The 22736-nt window shown below is 47.8% G+C and overlaps 1 protein-coding gene across 2 annotated transcripts in view; it reads left to right on the top strand.

Annotated features, from left to right (window-relative positions):
- GALNT10 (polypeptide N-acetylgalactosaminyltransferase 10) overlaps positions 1-22736 on the top strand; it is a 553591-nt gene that overhangs the window by 398541 nt on the left and 132314 nt on the right. For both annotated transcript variants that reach the window (XM_085617641.1, XM_085617642.1), the window contains one exon: positions 4306-4413. In XM_085617641.1, the coding sequence (XP_085473767.1) occupies positions 4306-4413 (108 nt within the window). The remainder of the gene's footprint in view (positions 1-4305; positions 4414-22736) is intronic.

The raw sequence follows: 22736 nt of genomic DNA, 5'->3' as shown, positions 1-22736 counted from the left end.
CTGAGAGCCAACAACTGAGCTGAACCGTACAATGGTTTTTCATTGTGTACTGAGTATAGAGCAATTCATATGGTGAACTATGTAGAGTGAAAAATTGGTATCAAAGTACCCTATGGATATCTGAAATGGGCACAAGATATGGAATTTAGGAGCAGTGGTTATTTGTACATCTCTAAATTTGTGGTTTCCCTTTTGAGCATATGATTTAGAGGGAATTTTTCAAAATGTCTGCTTTCTAGTAGTGAACAAATGCAGTGAAATCCAATTGGTAATAACAAATAGCCTACTATTCTATGCTCCCACATGTCTTCTGATAAAAATGGCAACTCACTTGCGTGGGTTGGCCTAATGCCTGTGACAGGAAACAGCTCAAAAAGCAACACTGAGACATCACATTTTTCCACTTAAAACTAACCTGTTTTTTGCAAAGTGGGAAGCTGTGGATTTTGGGCCCTAGCTCAGCCAGCACCTAGGGAAACCTAGCAAGCCTGCACATTTTTAAAAACTAGACTTTTAGGGGAATCCAGAATAGGGTCAAACCTGCAGTTCACTATCTCCATAGTGACAGCCAAATAGTTATTTACTGCACACTCTGAAAAATCTGATTACCCACAGGGGGTAAGTATTAGTATTATTGTTAAATTGGTTAGTGCTATGTTTCTGTCACAAGTTAACTTCAGTTGCACACACTTGTATGTATCATAATGGCCTGTTCAAGTAAATGTGCTGGTGAAAAAATGCTTGCCGTTCCCCCCCTCCCTGATAGATAATGGGATAGTAGAGAATGCCTTAAGGTTACGTTTTATGCATTCGTACAGAAGTAAGACTGCTTCCATTTTTCAATTTCACGATAAGACCACACGCTGTATAGGCTTTGAACAGGTGTAAGGAAACGGGCCATTAGTTGGGTGTCCTGCACAAGTAATGGGTCCGCAGACACCCTCCACCGGGAAACAAACACCCCATTATAGCACTTGACTCTCTTAGGGTAGCGAAGCAGAGCAGTTCATACTCAAGGGTGGTTGTGTGGGCTAGTAATCACCATACATTGGCACACAATAACACTCAATAAATCATTGTCTAGTCTGTGTTTTTTCTTCAGAAAATTAAAAGTAACTTTTATTGTACACACACTTCTCACTCCTACGTAGTAATTTGCAAATATACACAAGGCTGGCAGAAATAAGTTGGGCAATATTACATTTGACCCTTAAAGGGTCATGACCCCACAATTCACAGTACTGCCTCCTTCATGTACAATTCAGCACATAACCATATATGGGGGTGTCCGTTTACTTCAGGTCAGTGTTACTATATTTCAAGTCTAGATTCACGTTTCATAATAATACTTCATTCCATCACTGACTTCAGTAACCATGGACTCTCTGTACTTATTATGAATAATCAAGTATTGCAGTCATGTGCCCACATTATCAGTAATAAAGCATGACATCCTCTTCTGCCCTTATTTTGAATGGTCTGGCATTGCAGGAAGGTGCTCACATCATCATTAATCAACCATTGCAGCCCTTGGGGATATGAGTTACTATCAGCATTAACAACTCTTCAAATAAAGCATTGTCAATTACATGTTTGAATGGAGTATTGCTTAAGACCATGGTGAATAATACTGTTAAAGCATTGTTAAACCATCATGAGTAACAGTTTCCAATAAAGCATTGTTAAAATCCTTATGACAGCCATCTTTACATAAAGCATTTCCAACCCCTTGTGAATAACACATTTAATTAAATAAAGCAGTTTTCAATATACACCATGTGTCTGTGTGTGTTTTTTTTCTTAAGAACCTTTAGGCCACAGAACCTGCAGCCATGGACTCAGCCCCTAGAGGGTGATGCACTCCAAGCAGTGCAGCACCTGCTTCAGTCATAGGAGTGCTTAAAACCCACAAACACGCCTGGGGTGTCCATCCTTCCACTGACCCTTCCAACTTCGGGTCTCCTTTTTTCATTCCATTTTTTCAGCACTCCTGCAGCTCCCATCCTGGCCCCCAACACTCCTGTTGTGTTGGTGGTGCCACTCCTACCAGACGTTTGGGCAGCAAAAGCCCCACAGTACATTATGGGTCTCTCCCTCGTCGGGAACTTGCATACTGTATAATTAGCTCCACCTGCTGTTCTTTTGATGCCTTCTTCCTTTTATTTATTTAATCTTGGGATGCCCGGTTCCACTCTGGCACCCCTGTGTGCCTCCAAACATTGGAGGCAGCCCAGTGGGTCCTTCCCTGGCTGCCCCACTGGCTTCCTTCGTAGCAGTTCTCCTCCCCTGGCCTGCATTGCTGTTGGTGGCTGCCCACCTTCCCCTTCCCCCTCCCTCCCAGGCACGGGGAGCAGGACAGGTCCACCATAAGTGGGAAAGTGCAGCGCCACTCCCCCGTCCACTATCACGCTTGCGTAGCCCCGAGTTGGGGATCCTGGGTCCGCCTTCCTCTCTTTCGGGGGAGTGCAGTGGCGATCCCCCATTCTTTTGTGGCATCAGGGTCCTGGAGTTGAGGACCGTGACTCCCCATATATCCATGAACTGGCCTGGAGATTGGGGATACCAGGCCTCATGAGTGCTGGGCAGGGGGACCCACACATGCCCCCTCCCAGGAGAAATTCAAGCTTACACCTTGCGGCAACCACTAGGCCGTGGCCCACCCCAGGGTTTGAAGATCTCCGGCAGTGAAGCTCTATGCACTCTAGGCCTTGCTAGGGAAGAGAGGTCAATGGTCAAACCATTTGCCCTTCAATATCTAGAGTCCTGTTGGGCTGTTTTACTCCATCTTAGCTCATTTTGCTCCAGGTGGCGAGCCCTAGTCGCCTAAATAATTTTCCTTAAGCCTCCTAGCCTCTAAGGTAGCAAACTCTGCAGGGAGCTAGTTCCCTTGGCTCCATGCACCAGCCTTTCTTGTCTTTCTCCTTTTGATGCGTCTCTCCTCCTTGGCGCAGAAGTCCAGTTCTTCCCCCAGCTAATCCTTAACGGGTATATGGGTACTAGATTCCCTGGTCCTGGGTAGAGCCCCACTGGTCCTGAAGTCAACTGTAGTCAGTCCTTAGTCCAGATGGGCTCCTCCTTCCAGCTTTCCTTGGCTGCCGCCTCCAGTCCCAGTGTCCAGCAAAAAGCACAACAACAAAGAGCACACTCCCCCTTGTCCAAAACTGCTTAAATGGGGTGGAAAGTTCTAGAAGCCAGGCCCCCCTGGCCAATCCTAGGGTTCCACATCACCTCTCCGCCCTTGGTTTAACACTCCTGCACATCATCCTGGGACAATTCAAAATTGTGTCAACCATGCTATACTGGTTACATCTTTCCCACCAAAACTTCAAATGGGACCCCCCTCTTCTGTTGACTCCAGAAGTCTAGGCTCCCTCCTTTATTCAGTTGGCTTTGGCTGTCACAACCCTGGTACAGTGTGACAGTTAAATTGATTAATGCAGATCCTTCAGCCCCCACCCGTATCTCTTTTATAGCTGAGTGAAGCACTGTTAGTTGCTCCCTTTGTGTGGGGCGGACTTTGTTCCTGCTGCTGGACAAAAATGTAGTTAACTTTGTACAGCAGGGCGACCAAAGGTTTGGGCTCTGATCTTAAGCTGAGCTAGAGAAATATGACAATCCTGGATGACTCATATGCTTTACAAATATCTTCTTGGAGCTCTCAGATTTGGTTCTGGCGCTCATGTTCAAAATGTGGTTCTGATGCACATGTTCGACCCCAATTTGATACGTCACTGTACTCTGTTGGCCAATGGTAAGCGATACTGCACTCTAAAGCAGCCTTCCCTCGGTTTATAAGGGTGTCACTGCAGACAAGACAGTAAACCATACTAACTTTCCCTATGAGTGTACACTAACATTATACGGCCTACCCCACGTCAATATCCAACCCTGCAGAGTCCTCTTTGCGTCAGGCCACCTATGCGCAGTTACCAGGGTGCGCACAACAGGCATCTCACACACGCAGCCCTCGTGTGCTCATGTATGCACACGTATTCATATGTAACCAGTCAAGTGCCCCTTACCCTGTCGCAGGGGCCTTATCTTGAAAGGTAGACACAGATGGTAAACATGCACCGTCCAATTAGCGTGGGTGAGTATCCAGTTGTAGATCAGGCCCACAGTTTAAAAAAAAAAAAAAGCCAAATACCAGGTAGTCAAAAAATCTGAGGAAATTAGATGGGCAAAAGCCAAGGCGTCACAATAGGATTCTGTGTTAGTGACAGGAGTTGTGCATTACCAGGTCATGATTTTGTTCTTGAATCATGCTGTCTTCTTTTAACTAACATCATTGACTGTTAATCACAGGTATGGATGTGCGGAGGTCGCATGGAGGATGCCCCCTGTTCCAGAGTTGGCCACATATACAGAAAATATGTTCCCTACAAAGTTCCAGCGGGAGTTAGCCTGGCAAGGGTAAGAGCTGCTGGTGGTGGTGCATTGGAGAACCAGATATTAGCAAAGTAGCCACTGTGAGGAGAAACCTTGCCTATAGAAGGTCTCTGGAATGCAGCAGTTGTAGGAGTGGATAGTATGATGTATTCCAACATGTAGCACTGTTGAAAAAACTGACAAAAGATTAGCTTCCATTAGGGCTCAGTATGTTTTCGCATTATAATGGAGCGTCATCTAGTGATAGTAGGTAGAAAAGAAAATCGGCTTATAAAATACATTGTGGAACAACTGCTAAACATGCAGAAAATGGGTAATCACGCATTTTGGTGCTTCTGAAGTAAATTGTGAATGTATCTTTATTTACTGGCCATGTTTCCCCTGGTTTATTTCAGCAGTCTCAATCAGCCTAAATGTATCTGGGGAGAATAACAGGGGTGCAAATTTTAATATGCCTGGCAAATTTCCCATGCGGTGTACATGACTCTGGATTTTGATATGTGCGGTAACATAAGTTAGCGCACATATCAAAATTCCACAGTTGCCTCATAATAGGGGCTTAAGAGAAGTTGGTCTAGTTCACTTACAGACTCCAACTCCTCACCTAACCTTCTTTGACCTTGTCTTTTCTATGCTCCGGGAGATAAATATGGTATCTCAGTACGAGACTTAAAGTAGGTTACTTTCCAGATATTTTTGACAAAAATCCTTCAGAGTCTCACATTTACAGTTTGCGTCCTTTAGTTTAGACACCATTATCAAATATATGACTGATTTTAAGGCTTGCAAATATTATGTCTTGGCTGTCTTCTGCTTCACCCTCTTATAACAGTTTCACGCTAAGCTCGTGTTTATGTACAGTTGTACTCTGTGAATACTTGTATATAGAAGACGTACACTACTGGCCCGTTTGTTGGTGTCAGTCCTCCCTTAGGCTGAGGCTAAGCCTGAACTCCTGGAGCCCCTTGTTTCTCTGGCTGGTGTGAAAGAGAAGGAGCTGGACTGGACTGGCAGGAGAGTAGCTGATCCCCCCCAAAAAATCTGTATGGATTCCTGCTGACTGATGGACCAGAGTGGGCGATGCATCAAGGGGCTGAGCAGCAGAGAGCTACAAAATTCTTGTAGCCAAGCTTGCATGTTTATAGACGAAAGCCAACAGTCTTACATTGAATGGGTCTTTGGAGGTTATTCATTATTGGGGTATCTTTCATAGAGTCCCATAGTAATCTAAATAAAGCAGTCACAAAACATTTTCCATAGGCTATCTTGGTGAGAACCGTGCATTTAATAGCCTATCTACTTCCTTTTCGAAAAAAGTACCAAACTTTAACAACCAATCGGTAACCAGCACCCTCTAGAACCTTCCCAAGAGAGGCTGAATCCCTCAGATTTTCACCGCACGTCATGTGTGAAGGGAATCTCCCTGAGCTCTGCTCAGTTCTTCCATATTTCTCACAGATAGGTTTTATTTCCTTCTGAATATTTATAATGTCTGACAGGAAAGGACTGATTAGCCCTTGTAAGTCCTGTGGGAAGAAGAGGGTTCACATTGATGATCCCCACAAGGATTCCATCTATTGCCTCTATCCCCATCATGAGGCAAAACAGTACAAAAAGTCAGTGCCCAACAATCTATGGACACAAAGTAGCTGTGATCTAGACCCATGCCAGGGTTCGTAGGTAACCTCTTCTTGAGAGTAACCAGTGGTTTTTGCCCGAAGAGCCTCTTCATCTCTCTGATGGGGGTCGGGACATAAGAAACCTCCAGTTTTAGCTGTCAATTTCTAGGGCGACAATGACAGCAGTGTGGGTCACTAGGCTGCTGAGTGGGAGAAGGCTTATTTGCTAAGCAGCTGTGGACCCCGAGGTTGTGATAATGGATGATGCTGATAAGGATGCAGGTGTACTGACACATTACTGTAAAGCCGCTTGCCTCGTATAGCAGGCACAGCTGCTGACCAGAACCGATGTGAATTAGGAGAGCTGTGTGCGAGGCTGTTACTTTAACCTTAAGATGCTGCTGACAATGACAGAAAAGCTTTGGAACAGCATAGTTGTGGAATAGATGGACACATGACTCCTCAGTACTGACAAGCCTGGGTAGGGATTTGCGTGTTGCACTTCTGGAACCAAAAGAATTTGTAATATTGGGGTGAGTGAACACAAATAAATATGCAGAGCACAAGAGCTTACTATCCTTCCTCTGGTAGGGTCAGTATGACCAGCACAGGATCGTGACATCAATACATTGTTTCATGAGCAGTCTTGCTAGAGTTACCATGGATATTTGATCAGCCTTGTTTGTACTGGGAAAGACAGCACAGTTCTGTATCCAAAGACGACTATTTGGTGTCTCGCCAGAGGAGCCGACCTAAATACCTTTGTACATGACCAGATGGGCCATGCATGCATTTGTGAATTTCAAAGACAAAGCTGGTCCTGGTGGCAACCACTGTATGATCTCAGGGGTCGAGGACATGCAGGGACGCAAAATCCCCTTCTGAGTCTAGTTCATAGGTAAAAAGACAAATCTCTGTAGAGCAGTATCACTGATGCTCAAAGAGCAGCTTACAAATGCCTAGAACAGGTAACACTGTGGCTGCTTATGCCATCTGACACGGCAGCTGTGGTTTCCCTACGAGGGCGTCGGGGCTCCGCCCCGTTACATTGCTGGATATGCTCAGCTCAGTCATTTATAAAAAAATACCCATTTATCAGCTGCCAAAATGCCATTAACAACACTTACTGCTAGAACTTGATCACGGGGCTGTGGGGCACTGTATGCCCCACACACCGATATAGCTGCTGTTAATGAACGTCACATGACTGACTAGTCTCACTTTCTCCCCTGCCCTGTTGTTTGCTCAAGAAGCCTAGCCTACATGTTTGCCCGGCTGAGAACCTCACAGCCCTGAAGACAGTGATGTCATCAGCTCAGCAGAGACCTAGCTGCAAGGCATAGTCTCCATTCCCTGATGGCGTGGAGGTAAAGTTAGCTCCGGGCATTTTGAATACAAGCTCGGGATCGCTAACCCTCCACGTCAATCAGAGAGAGTGGAGAGCTTGTCACCACACCCTTTCCCAATTCATTATAGGGCGTGGGTACGACCCCTCCCTGTGACAAGTTGGGAAAGGGTATGGCAGGTGGGAAGCAGGAATCGAGTCTGCGCAGACTCGACCACCTCAGACGGCTTCCTGCGCATGAGTCTGCACTCTGCAGTAACTGTGGCAGTCAGAGTGCATTTTTTACTGCATCACTAGACTGACTGCATTTTAGAGCAGATCAGAGGCCGTCTGAAAACTCTGAATCATCATTCCTGCCTGCACTGATTACTGCACAGTGCAATAGTTGCTTGCTTGCCGCTTACAGCACTGGTTTTTGTTGCTGCCAGAGAATAGGCCAGACTGCCTGCTGATGTCTGAACTAACTTGGTCAGTTCACCAGCCCAGGTAAGGCCCAGGTGGGCATTTTTAACTTCTAGTATAGGCCAGTTTAGGGCCTTGTCGTCACGTGGGGGGCATGGCCTATTTCGGAGTTCACCCAGCTGGGGGACCGCTGCAGGCCCTGTTCTAGAGGGTGGGCCAGGTGGCTCCTAACTGGGATTTTTGTTTTCTCTATCAATTTCAGAGAGACTGTATACTGATGTGTCCATTTAAGAGAGGTTTTCATTGGTAACCTGCCAGGAAGATTACTTACCTGTCAGAGGAACCCCCGAGATCAGGGAGTCCCTGCCTATCTGGTATCTGCTTTTTAAAGTTTTTTCTCTGAAGAAATGTGATGCCCAGGGGATCCTTGGTGCTCTTAGATGGGGCTGGGAAACTGGATTCCCATGTTCGAGAGCCACCTATGCTATATGCTTGAAAAAGGCACACCGTACTCTGTCATAAAACACACAAGCGAGTTACCACCTACAAAGGTAATATAATGCCATGACTGGTGACTTGACACATCTCCGAAGACCTGTTCTTCGGGCACATCACCAGCCCGCGAGGTGGTATTCTAGAAACTTTCAATCGTATTGCTTTTATTAACCTTCCTGCTTCCTCAAATTTGCTTGAAAATGCTCCATTTCTCCACTCTTTTTTTTTTTTTCAGTGCAGTATAGCGACAATCTTACACCTCACCACTTTCAAATGTCACCAGCCACCACTGTGTCTCGGATATGGCATTGTAGAGCTTTAGTGGCCCACAGACTACTTTCCAAATGGTCTGAGGTTTCTATCCCAGAATGCTTCAGTTTGGGCTGGTAGTAATGTTAGCAGTATGACTGGCTCTGCATTTCTGTTCTGCACCAAGACCAACTTAAATAAGCATTTGCAATGCAATATGTCTCGCATTTGCGTGATTTTGAGCTATTGGCATTGTAAATGACAATGCCTTTTATTTATGTGTTTAAAAAACCTGCAATAATGAAAGGTATTGTCATTTACAATACTAATAGGTCAAAGTTGTTAGAAAAGGAGGCTATTAAATGCATGGTTGGCACCATGATGGCCTATGGAAGTTTTTTACTACTGCTTTATTTATATTACCTTGGGACTCCCACTTGAACAACGGGGGAATGCTTCAAGCAAGTGAATCAATGAAAGATACCAATACTGGATAGCTGTAGTTACAGGTAAGTAACTTATTTCTTCAGAAATATGTTCTTGCTTTCATCTTAGCTGAACCTGCACCATTCTAACCTACTTTGTACATTTATCATGCCTGTATTTGCCTCTTTCCTTAACGCCATTGGGGCTGTGTTTGGGCTGGTCATCCCGAATTTAGAACCATTTGAACAATGTTCGCTTTTACAATTCCAGAAAATTCATGTTTTATATTGTGGTTGGGCCTTAACCATAAAGTGCTGTTGCTAGTTTTAGCTGTAGAAGCCTTGGGAGTTGGCGATTGCCCCTGTTTCAAACATGAGCTTCCACCAGAAAAACTCCTATTACCTTTTTTGAGAAGCAGGAGACTAAAGTTGGTTATCTGCATAGTATATCACACCAGGTTCGGACTTATGAAGAAACAGAGAGTAGACATGTGCCCCAGCAGTGACGAGCTGAGAAATACAGGCATGGTTCTCCACTGGGCCCAAAAACCTTTTTCAGGTGAACAAGTTGTACCTAAGATTATCTCGGATTTTAACTTTAATTAATCCTTGTTCTTTACAAATCCAACTTCTGTGGCCATGATATCACTGCACATCTGTTAGAAATTGGGTGTCCATGTGGCAAAGGTATGCACACTGTCCAACTTAGGACCACAATCCTGTGTAAGTCACAACACAACCTAAGTTATCCTGTGCTCACGCTCTTCCAGCTTGGCACAGAGCAGGCAGGCTTAACTTAGAAGGCAATGTGTAAAGTATTTGTGAAATAACTCATACAGTAACACAGTGAAAACACCACAAAAGACTCCACAATGGTCTAGAAAAATAAAGCATGACTTTACAAATAAAACAAGACCAAAACAACAACAATCCAATATATAGAAGTTCAGATATTGAATTTTGAAGAATAAATGCAGTAAAGCAGTTAGAAACCTGTAGTGCAAAAAAGGTTACTGTAGGTCACGCTGGCCTGGGGCAAATTTAAAGTTTAGCCGATCACGATGGAGTGCCGGCTTGTTACAAGAGCCATGCAGGCCCCAGTGAACAAAGCACCTTTACTGGTTGCAAACAGCGAGATGCGTCGATCTTCTCCACGCTGTGAAGACAATGCGTCAGTTCTGAAGACGTGCGCCTCAGAGTCGCGAGGCATCGAGCGATGCGCCGGTTTCTTCCTCGCAGTCAAGGGGATACGTCGATCTCTCCGAGCTGCAGCGGCGGTGATACTCTTTCCGGTACGTTGATCTCTGGAGGCAAAGCACTGGTTCTGAGGCTCTCTGCAGATTTTACTCCCTCAACTCAGTCGATGCACCGGTTCTTCTACACACAGACAGGAGTCCCGAAATCCGTGTTGCAAGTACCTGGGCCACTTCCAGTGAGTCCGGAGCAGGGATAGGGTCTTTGATTTCCCTGAGTCTCAAGCAACACGAGGCAAGCCAACAAGCTCTTGAAAATCACTTAGAAAAAGGCGGAGTCCAGTTCTCCTTCAGCAGAGTCAGAGAGCAGAAGGCAGCAGGGCAACAAACAGACAAACAGGTCTTCCAGAACAGTAGTCCAGTTGAGTCCTGTGAGCAGCACAGCAGTTCTTCTGACAGAGGTTCAGGTGTAGGCCCAGAAGAGTCTGATTTGGTGGGGTCAGAGACCCAGTACTTGTACCCAAAAATGCCCTGAAGTGGGGGATACTTCAAAGAATGGCTTCGAAGTGCACCAATATCCTCTTCAACCCAGTCCTGTGTGCCAGGCTATCTGTGGGAAGGTTTCCGCTCCTTTGTTTAGGGTCAGGCCACTACCGTTTGAAGTGTAAGTATGAGTCCCTTCCTAACCAGGAAGGGCCATCAGAATGCAGATATATTTAAATGAGTACTCAACCACACCTAGACCTCCTGTGTTTTTGGCAGTCTGGAGGAAATGCACAGAGTGGATCTGTCGCCCAGACATGTATTGGAGGCAGGCTGCAAGGCACACAGAGAGCAGTAAGAGCAGGGAAATGTCTACTTACTAAAAGTGGCATTTCTAAACAGCACTAATTAAATCCAACTTTACCAGTAAAGAGGATTTATTAGTTCCATTCCAAATATATGAACATGATACAGCCACTCTTTTGTAAACCAGAATTACAGGTTAAAGGTATTTTAAGAGATTCCTAATGTTAGCCTATGAGCGGAGTAGGCCTCACAGCAGTGAAAAACGAATTTAGCTATTTGTCACTATCAGGACATGTAAAACATGAAAGTACATGTTCTACCTTTTATCTACTGAGCAGCGTGCCCTTAGGGCTACCCAGGGTCTACCTTAGGGGTGACTTATGTGTAATGAAAGGGTGGTTTAATGCTTTGCAAGTAGTCTTAAATGCCAACTCGAAGTGGCAGTAAACTGCACACACAGGCCCTGCAGTGGCAGGCCTAAGACCTGGTTAGATGGCTACTTAGATGGGTGGCCCAACTAGTGCTACAGGCCCACTAGTAGCATTTAATTCACAGGCCTTGAGCACATTTAGTGCTCTCTACCAGGGACTTAAAAGTAAAATAAATATGCCAATTGGATATGAGCCAATGGTACCAAGTGTTAAGGAGATAGCACAAGCACTGTGTGCTCTTTACCACTGCTAAACAGTGCTAAAGTCCAAAGGCCAGCAAAAACGAGGTTGAAAAAGAGGAGGAGGAAGGCACAACATTTGGGTGGCCCTTCAGAGAGGGCCATTTTCTAACGACACCCTAATGGCTATTGGGCCTAAATCTATTAGATGGATAAAAAGGAAAATATTAAACAGTCTTATCAGCAATTTTGATTAGAAATGGTGATCTCTAAACAGTCAGTAGCATGCTGGACTGTGTCTTGCAAAATTCCTTCTTTTCGGAAAGAAGACAAAAATTTGCTAAGAAGACCCAACATCACTGTTGAAGTTAAAAAGCTATTACAACCTTGCTCAGATATGTCCTCATCACTCTAATTGGCAAAGCAGTCTCCTGCAGCTCCGTTATTTCATGTGAATGACATTATTGTCTAGGCCCGTGTGGGTCCAGCACATATGTGAAAAAAGTGTTGTGGTAAAAATATTGTATAGTTGTGCTATCTTTTTTTATTTCACTGACACCACATTGTTTTCTTCTCTATGGGTCTCTCTCTGATATTCATAAAATATCTCCCAGTATTAAACACAATAAAAAAATTATTTCTAGTCTATTCAGAATAAATAGAATCATGTCCAAGAAAGCAGCAAGTACAAATCAAGCAGTATAGGTGGCTGAAAATACTATTCTAAAACAGTGTACATTAAAGTAAGTGATACGCAGGAAACTGTGCCCCAGAATAAAGTATACACATGACAGAACAGAAATTAACCCTGTTCTTTTAAAAAATCTTCGAAAACCGCACTATCCCGTCATGCCCAGCACATTGTAAGTTTAGCAGTTCATATTTTGAGACAAAGAGAAAATACAGTTATGTGGAATCCTGTTCAAAATCTGTGATCCAAAAACCTCTAGGAGTGGGTGAGACTTTTGTGAATTAGTAAAGAACACTAATGATGAAAGAATAGGATTACAGTTAGGTAACTTTTTGTCTTCAGTATTGGCTTCTGGCTGCTATTAAGAGGTAAAATGCAGCCAGCCTCAAAAGCACTTTCAGGGTCGAAGAATGAACCCTTTAGACAAATCTGTTTTATAGGCCTCACCCACCTACTTTCCGTCTTGGAATCAGAACCCACACAATAATGTTTAGCTAAAGTATGGTCTGACCTCCAGGTGGCAGCTTCACATGTCAGGAATGGGGGACAATTTTCGTCAGAACAGCAGTAACTAACTTCCCTGTTCGGAAGTGGGCTACTAGCTTCCCAGGTAAGGATCATTTTTATTTTTCATAACTGACGACAATGCAAGAAACTATTCACCTGGCTATGTTTCTTTTTAGAGGAATTCAGTCCTGCAATATAGCCCTAAGATTGACAAAGGATGTTTGACCTTACCAATCCTTTAGACTTATCCAAACAATGCCCTCTTCACATAGATTGTATGTAACAAGCTCTCTAATGGGTACTTTGGAAAGAAAGTAGGCAAGGAAAATTGTCTGATTTAATTTGAAAACCATAAAATATCTTGTAGGAGTAATGAAGGGTTAGAAGAGTATGTTCTTAGAGCTATTATAGGATTAAAATTGTGTATGGTTCGTTAGTGCTGAGAGCTTGAAGCCCTGTCACACTTCTGGTAGATGTAGACACTAAACAAGCAACCTTCCATGAAAGGTGCTGTAAATCAGTCTTGTGCATTGGTCAAAAGTGACCCATCAATTTAGAGAGTTCCGCATTCAGTTTCTGTGGGGGAAGCTTCTAAAAGGAGAAAACACTTTCCCAACTCCATCTAGGAAATCTTTAACCACTGCAATTATGAAGAAAGATGCTGGATGCCAGCCAAAGGCACTCTAGCATTCTAATATGAGAACTGTAAACCAAACTTTGCCAGGACTTCCTGCTTGCGGATCTAGAACAGTCTTACATCTCCTCAAATCATCTATTGCACAAAATCCAAGCTTGAACCCTGCATTTAGGATGTAAACACCTTTTTTAAAATTATTTTTCATTTTTAACTAAACCTAGAGACTTGCCTCTTAACTGGCCATACTTTCCCAAGCTATGGCAGACGGGTGAGATGCACCCAAGTTCATGATCAGATGTGGGCTGGATATGACTGACTCACTAGGCAGAGCAGTTTCCTCATAGGTAGCCTTACTGCACCACAGCTGTTTGAGAACTACTGGCTCACTTATGGACATGCCCTTTTGGTCCAGTCTCTTCGCAGACAAGGTGGACTCGGCGCTGGAGCTCTTCAAAGATAGCAGAGCCACGGCCAGTTCCTTGACCCTTTCCATCGCCCCCCTGCCAACACCAATCTGCCTTTCATGACCACGGAAGGGGCTTCCAACCATGTCCTTACCTACCCAGCCACCATGGCACGCAAGCCCCCTGAGCCTCTGCGTGGCCAAGGACACAGTACCCGCAGACCTTGTGTGGCCTAGTGGTACAACCAGAGGTCAGGCCAGTCCATCACCTCCTTGGCAGCCGCAGCCTCCAAACCTCTTTAGTTCATCCTTAAGTCATCATGGGCAACCAATGGGAGGTAGGATATACCATCACGTACACCACTGGAGCTCAATAACATCATACCGCTGGGTTCTCCAGATTGTTGTCCCCTGCATGACTACACCTCCACGCATGCTACCTGCTTGTGACAGGCTGACAGAAGACCATCTCTCCTTAATCCACCAGGAAGTGGCGGCTTTCTTGGCCAATGGAGCAATAGAGAGTGTGCTGATGTCAGAAGTAGGTCGTGGTTGCTATTCACGCTACTTTCTAGTGCCCAAAAATGACAGACGCCTTTGTCCTGTCCCCTCTCAATTTCATCCCAAGACCTGCCTGCTCTGGACCCGGGGGACTGGATGGGTAGCGCTGGACTTGCAGGACTCATATTCTCACATTCCTGTCCTGCCTGCCCAGACGTTGCCTGCAGTTCACAAGAACTTTCAATTCGCCGTGCTCTCTTTTGGCCTTACCAGCACCCTTCAAGTGTTCAACAAGGTGATGGTGATGGTTGCAGCTCATCTGCGGAGATCAGGGATTCCGGTCTTTTCCTATTTTTTTTTTTTTTTTTTTTATAAATTCTTTTTATTAAACATGTGCAGCTTATTCAACATAGGTACAGTTCCATCAGATCAATGACAGGGAACACAGCGATATCAAGGTATGTAAACTTGGGAGGATGATAGTTGTTATGGTGAGGGGGGGACTGTCACATCGGGATCACATGGTGGGGTACATATATAGCCACGATATGCATTCTAAGGAGACCAGATCCTAGACCACTTTCGGGGACAGCCCCTAGCTGAATATACTGTTTTTTCACGTAGCATACACCAGTCGAGGTCCGTCTCCCAATCCACAATCCTTGGGGCTTGTGTTGCCCACCAGAGTTGAGCAATGTTTCTTTTGGCAATCATGCAGCCCAGTGTGACCCATTGTATAGCATGTGAGTTTAGGTCAGTAGGTTCCCAGATATTAAGGATGCATCTGGGAGCTTCAGGCCTTATAGTAAGCTCCAGTGCCTGGCTCATAATGTTATGAATATCTCGCCAGTAAGCCTGTATTGGGTCGCAGTGCCAGATTATGTGAATAAACGTACCCATCTGGGTGCATCCCTTTCTACAATACCCATCCGCTGAGCCACCCATGTGTATCAATAGGGGCCCCGTGATGTAGACTCTGTGTAGTATTTTTAGTTGTACGAGACGGAGGCGCGTCGGGATGGCGACAGTTTTGGGGGAGGAGACTGCAGTCTGCCAATTTTCATCATCAAGCTCGATACCGTCCTTCACCCATTTCTCTTGCAGTAGCATCAGTGGGTCATCCATATTGTTAATGTGTTTCCTATATGTTAGGGAGATGGCTCTCTCGGGCAGATAGCCATCTAGCAGTCTGTCCTCCAGTGGTGAATAGTCAGGTGGGGAGGTATCACGAGGTAGTGCTGTTGGCAATGCGTGGCGAATTTGCAAGTAGCGAAAACGTTCTGTTTCCGCCATGGAATATTGGAGTTGGAGAGAGTCAAAAGACTTAATTCCATTTTTGTCCCACAAATCTCTGATGTGTGAAATGCCAATTAGGTCCCACTTATCAAAACCCTGTGAGTTGCCCAAGTCTCAGAGTCTCTGGGAGTCCCACAGGGTCAATTTGTTGGTCCAACCCAGCGAGGCAGTCGCCGTGCGCCAGATATGGACGGAGTGCTTGGTGGGGCCAGTGAGGGGGTATCTATTTGGCTTAGAGTAAAGGGCCCTGGTAAAGGAACCGTTAGGAAGGAGAAGTCTGTCCATACCAAACCCGGGGTCGTCAGGCCGCCCATAGATGTTGTGGTTTATTGCCGTTAGGTGTGAGGCCCAATAGTATTTCCTTATGTCAGGTAATCCAAACCCCCCGTCAAACCAGTTGAGGGTGAGTTTTTTTAGAGCGATATGAGGCCTCCCATTCCAGGGGAGGTCTCGTTGAAGTCCCTCTATTTGTTGAAAGTAAGAATTTGGTACTGGATCTGCCGAATTCTGAAGGACATAGAGGAAGCGGGGTAGGGACATCATTCTGAAGAGGGCCGCTTTGCCCAGTAAGGAGAGGGGAAGCGATTTCCAATTTACAATGTCCTGCTTTAGGCGTTGTATCGGGGGAGCAAGATTTCGGGTGAAACAGAGAGTTTTGTCTGGTGAAATAAAAATGCCCAGATATTTGAAGCCGTCTGAGACTATTGGTATGGGACAATTTCGGGGTATTGGGGGGGCCTTCCCGCTTAAGACGTAAAGGAGAGATTTCTGCCAGTTGATGCCAAACCGGAGTATCTACCAAAAACGGCGAGGATATCAAATAACGCAATAAGGGATCTTTTAGGTGATGCGAGGTATAACAGAATATCGTCCGCATACAGGGATATTCGGTCTTCCCAGTCGGTCGAGCACCGCAACCCACGGATCATTACATCCCTGCGGATCCAGGCCGTGAGGGGCTCAAGGGCTAGGGCAAACAATAGAGGAGAGAGGGGGCACCCCTGACTGGTCCCTCGGCTAAGTAGAAAGGAGTCGGATTTCCTGTTTACAATTACTTGAGCCATTGGGGCGCTGTATAGCAATCGTACCCATTGACTAAAGCCCGGACCAAATCCTAATTTCGTGAGCACTGCGAAGAGATAGGGCCATTCAAGTGTATCAAAGGCCATTGTGGCGTCTAAGGAGACCACAATGGAGTCCTCGCGCAAGGTCGACGCCCTGCCCAAGACCCCATGCAGTCTGCGAAGGTTATGGGCAGTATTTCGCCGCGGCATAAACCCCGATTGGTCACGGTGCACTAGGCCACCTATAACCTTGATCAGTCTATTAGCGAGCACCTTAGCCAATATTTTGGGCTCAGCGTTCAACAATGAAATAGGCCTATAAGAGGCACAATCAGTTTTGGGTTTCCCTCCTTTATGAATCGCAACGATAGTCGCAATTCGCTGGTCCAGGGGAAGTGATCCCTGCTCAAGACTAGTCTCAAACATTGATTTCAGATGCGGTGCTAGTCTGTCCGGGCGGAGTTTGTAGAGTTTGATCGGGATGCCATTGGGGCCCAGGGCCTTGCCTCGGCGGAGTGTTCTGATTGAGGTTGCAATCTCGTCTGCTATAAGGGCGCTGTCCATAAAAGCACGGTTACTGTCAGATAGCACCGGTAAAGAGATGTCTCGTAAAAGTTCAGAGGAACCCGCTTCGGCGTGTGGCGCTATGGAGCGGTAGACTGTACGGAAGTGGGCTGCGAAGTGGTCAACTATTTCTTGGGGATCCACTATGGCGGATCCTCCAGGATTCCTTAGTTCGGGAACTAATCGGCTAGCTCACTCCTTTTTATCTAGCCAGGCAATTTATTTCCCGGCTTTGTCACCCCAGTCATAAACCCGTCCCAGTTTGCACTGTCCTAGGGTCTTAGCGCGGTCGGTGACCAGGGCTCGGTATTCCTCTAGCCGGAGTTGCAGAGCGTGGAGGGCCTCCGGCGAGGGGTCGGGATCAAGATCATTTTCCAGACAATAAATGTCTTGTTCTATATCGGAGACCGCCGCTAGCTTGTCTTTTTTGGACCCCGCTATTAAGGAGAGGGCTTCGCCCCATACCACTGCTTTGAAGGCTTCCCACAATGTCTGCAGGGAGTCAACCGAGTGTTCATTATCCAGAAAATAATTGTCGATGGATTTAATAAGACCGGTCCGTATTTTAGAGCACTTAAGGTGCCAGGGGTTGATTGGGGCGATGCGCCCCACCGGGGAGTCGTCAAGGACGATATGGGCCCAAAGGGGAGAGTAGTCGGAAATGCCTCTGGCCAAGTGCCGTATCTCATGTATGTTCGTCACCTGCGGGGCGGGGACAATGATATAATCTAGTTGCGAAAGGCTGTTATGGGCACCCGAGTGGAATGTGTGTTGGATCTTGTCAGGGTGAAAAGCCCTCCAGCAATCCTCAAGTCCCATCGCTTCCAGAAAACTAGAGAAAGAGTGAGCGGTGGGTGGCAACGTATGTGGGGGTTATCTGTCCAGTGTGCCTGATACTACTGAGTTGAAGTCTCCCCCGATCACTAGATGTCCCTCTGGCAATGTCAACAGCACAGCGCTGAGGTCGGAGAATGTGGTGGCCTGCAACCCCCGGGGGCATAGGCTGACATGAAGGTGATGGTTATTCCCTCCCATGTGCCTGTGACACCCATGTATCTACCTCGGTCGTCCATATGAGTGGAAGCAGGTAAGAAAGGGAATGATTTCTTTTGCATGATTCCCACCCCTCTAGAATTAGACGCAAACCCTGAATGGGTGTGCATGGAACAGCCCCATCTGTGCATGGCTTTACATGTGTGACCGATGAGGTGGGTTTCCTCGAGTAGGACAAAATCTGGCGACAGCCTCCGAATCTGTTGCAATACTATACTGCATTTGAATTTGTCCCCCAACCCATTCACATTCCAGCTTAGGATTCTAACTTCCTTGCTACGCTGTACCCCCATCAATGCATTTGCGGAGAGTGGGATTGATACCCATTAAGAAAAGGAACGGCACCATCGTCATAGCAACAAATTAAACAAACAAAAAAACCCCTACCCAACAACCCCCCGCCCTGCTCCCCTGTCCTTTTGGTTCAAAACTGCCCATTAACAACTTGCAGAGTGCCTGTCGCCCTAGAAAGTTCAAAGAAAGAAGGAAAAAACAATCCAGGGGGTAAAGCGGGGAGCTCCATGCCCATGCCCTTAGTCTACATCTATGTCACACCATAATTGTTACTTTAACTTATGTCCAACATTAGGTCAATAGTCCCGTTTTAGGTTGGAAACCGTGGATCCCACCCTCCATCCCCCAACCCCCCGCCTCCCACCCCTCAAGCCGCGAAGTAACCTGTCCTCGTCGAGGCACCCCTTCAGGTCGGCGCGTTGTCATCAGGGCCGCCAGCTCTTCCTGTCCCAGTGTTTTTGGTGTCCCGATACTCGATCCAATCAGCCACGTCCTCAGGCCGATCAAAAAACCAAGCTCTCCCTTCTGCCTCGACACGGAGGCGGGCCGGGAACAGCATCAAGTACTTGAGGCCTTTCTCTCTGAGGACCTGCTTGATAGAGAAAAATAGTCTTCGTTGCTTCTGTACCCTTTGTGTGAAGTCCGGGAAGAAAGAGATATCCGCGTTTTCATAGCGGAGGGGGGTGCCGGCCCTGGAGTTTTGGAGAATCACATCGCGGTCTCGATAGTTGAGGACGCGGGCCAACATAGGCCGCGGGGGAGCGCCCGGCTTGGGTCGGCCGCCCGGGACCCTGTGGGCCCGCTCGATCACAAAGAATTTACTGAGTCCCTTGGGTCGTAGGTGCTTGAGGATGAGGTCCTCGGCAAATAGGTCAGGGGTCTGTCCCTCTGCCTTCTCCGGAACACCTATGATGCGGAGGTTGTTGCGACGAAGACGGCCCTCATAGTCGTCCAGTTTAAGGTCTGTGACATTCCGGGAGTCCTGCAGGTCGCGGACTTCCCTCTGCAGCTGAGCCACGTCACTCACCAGGCCCGCGGTCGTGACCTCCACCTGCTTCACCTTTTCATTAAGTTTCCCCAGGTCGGCCCTGATAAGATTGATGTCGACAGCCACCGAGTCCAAAGAGGTCTTAACCCCCGTTATTGCCTCCATGACGTCTTTAAGAGAGAGTTCCTGCTCCTCAGGTCCAGATCCACCCCGTTCGCCGTCCTCCTGCTGGTGCCCTCGCTGCAGGTCCCTAGAGACCATGTATCTGTCAAGTTTATTCGCTTGGACCGACTTCGCTGTCCTGGCGCCGGATCCCTTGACGCGGTCCGCCATTGCGTCAGATGTCAACCAACTCCAGGTAGGCAACGGGGGGGGGGGGAGCGGACAAAGTGGTACCCACCGGTCGGTGCGTCGGGGGTCCGCCCAGGCTCCGCTTCACCTGCGTCCCACACAATCGAGGCGCCACTTACCAGGCACTAGATTCGCGCTGAGGCCAGATTCCGCACTCAAAAGGGCCCATCAACAAAGCCACTGTCCACTCCGGATGGGCAGTCACCAGCGATGCCACACCAGGGCCAACAGCGCCACCGCGTCCAGCTACAGTCCACTGCAGCAGCCCAAGGCACCCGGCGTCATCCACCCTTCGTCTGGCACAGCGCGCCCCCGATGCCCGGCAGTCCCCACGGCACACTGCGCAACGGGAGCAAGAGAGTCCCCACCGCAGGCCGCCAGCATCAAGGTAAGTCACCTGATAGTTCGCCTCAGTTGGGTCGGGCCCTGTCTTGAGACTATACTTGCTGAGTCACTGCAGGACCAGGCTGCTCCCCATACTCTGCACAACGCGGTCTCTCCTCAAGCAGGATCGCGACCGCTCCAGCCGTCCCGTGAGTTGAGGCACGTCAGCTATACCTCAGGTAGGTGGGTTGTTAGGCATCACTAAACTCCGCTACTATGGCGGCGCCAAGCGGGCCCTTCACTCCCAGCGCCGCCGCCATTTTGGGACCCGCAGCCGACGCGCTCCGGATAAATCGCGTCGAGGAGTGTTTACAGCTCTCCCAGACTCATCGCAGGATCGGGGGCATCACAGTCCCTCCGGGGCGGCTCAGGACTCAAAGGCAATGTCAGCAGCCGTTTGGGGGGGGAGCCCCCACGCCGCCGCTAAGGCCCTGGCTTCAGCGGCAGGAAGGGAGGAGCGGCACGGATCTTCACAGCGGCCTCAGCCGCGACCACAGGACCCGGCTTCTGGGATGTGAGCAGGCCGCGATCTCGCGGAAGCCCCCACCGCCTCGCCGCCGGTCTTCCACACACTGGGCCACAGCAGGGGGGCTCCGCTGGCGATCTGACACTCTGGATCGCTTCCAGGTGGTTCGGAAAGACAATCAGGATGGTTAGGGGCTGATTTGGGCAACGGAGCTCACACGCTATGCGGCCATCTACAGTCCCTGCTTGGCCACGCCCAGTCTTTTCCTATCTTGACGACTGGCTGTTGAAGGCAGGCTCACCCCAGGCAGTTGTCTCCCACCTCCAGACTACGGTGGATCTCCTGAACTTGCTGGGGTTCGCTATCAACGTGCCTAAGTCACACCTGACTCCTCAGGCGCTCCTTTTCATCAGAGCTGTTCTAGACACGGTGCAGATTCGGGCTTATCCTCCAGAACACTGAGTCCAGGAAATTCAGGCTATGATATCGATACTTCAACCTCTATCCTGGGTTCTGTTGAGACTGAATCTGTGGCTGCTGGGCCTCATGGCCTCCTGCTGGTTACACATGCCCACTGGTTAATGCGGGCTCTGCTGTGGGACCTGAAGTTCCACTGGGTGCAGCATCAGGGGAGTCGCTTTGACATAGCCCATATCTCGCAGGGAACTGCACAGTGATGGTTAACAAACTGTGATTGGGTCAGTGTCAGACCCCTCTCTCTTCCCCAACCAGATCTGACCGTGGTAACCGATGCATATCTCGTGAAATGGGAAAGCGTCCTGGGGGAGGTGGAGATCAGAGACCTCTGGTCTCCGGCAGAATCAACCTACTGGAGCTTCGGGCAATTTGGCTGCCATTGAAAGCCTTTCCATCCTCTATCAAGGGAAGGCTAGTGCAGGTGTATATGGACAACACTACTGCCATGTGGTACTGCAGCAAACAGGGCAGATTGAGGTCATGGACCCTCTGTTCAGATGCGCTGTGCCTCTGAACATGGCTGGAATGTCGGGGCATATCCCTGGTGGTTCAGCACCTGTCAGGCTCTCTGAACGCCAGTGCGGACGTACTCAGCCAAAGATGACTGGTGGATTACAAATGGCGTCTCCACTAGGAGGTTGTGGAAGGTCTCTTTCAACAGTGGGGAGAGCCTTGATTACATCTGTTCACCAGCATCACGAACGTGCAATGTCTGCAGTTATGTGCGCTGGAGCCTCCTGTACGCCTTTCCGCCTATTTCACTCCTGCCCAGAGTTTTCAAGAAGATCAGGAACAACTGGGGCAAAGGCATTCTTACGGCTCCGGACTGGGCTTGGAGAGTTTGGTATCCCGAGCTGTTGAGCATGGCCATCAGTCCTCCGATAAGACTGCCCCTTTGGAAGGATCTTCTGTCGCATCAGCAGGGGGGGGTCTCTACTAGAACCTGTCAATGCTCTGCCTTCATACGTGGAGATTGAACGGCAACAATTGACAGCTTTCAACCTTATGCCCACAGTTGCAATGATATCTTGGCAGCCAGGAGTCTCTCCACCAAGATGGTATATGCCTGCTGCGGGAGCAAGTTGACCCCCTTTCTGCTCTTCTTTCTCAAGTCCTTCTGTTTATTCTGTCTCTTGCCCAGCAGGGCTCTGCCTTGGGCCCCTTAAAGTGCCATCTTTATGCCAGCTCAGAACTTCCTGTGGTTGCCTGATCAGCCATGCCTCATAAAATTCCCTGTTGTAAATAGGTTTTTAAAAGGTCTCCTACATGTGTTTGCACCTTCATCATGCCTCAGTAGAACCTCAGTCTTGTATTTCTGTTTCTGATGTGCACTCCCTTTGAGCTGCTGCATAACTGCCCTCTCAGACTATTTACCATCAAGGCGGCCTTCCTCGTGGTGATAACATCTGCGTGGAGGGTCAGTAAACCCCATGCCTTGTCATCTTAGCCTCTGTACCTAACCATCTTCTCAGACAAGCTGGTTCTTCGCACTAGAGCTTCCTCTCTGCCGAAAGTTGGCACTTTGTTTTATGTAGGCCAGTTCA

The sequence above is a fragment of the Triturus cristatus genome, chromosome 7 (genome assembly GCF_964204655.1).
Source record: "Triturus cristatus chromosome 7, aTriCri1.1, whole genome shotgun sequence".
Taxonomy (NCBI): Eukaryota; Metazoa; Chordata; class Amphibia; order Caudata; family Salamandridae; genus Triturus; species Triturus cristatus.
This window is presented reverse-complemented; position numbering and strand designations above follow the sequence as displayed.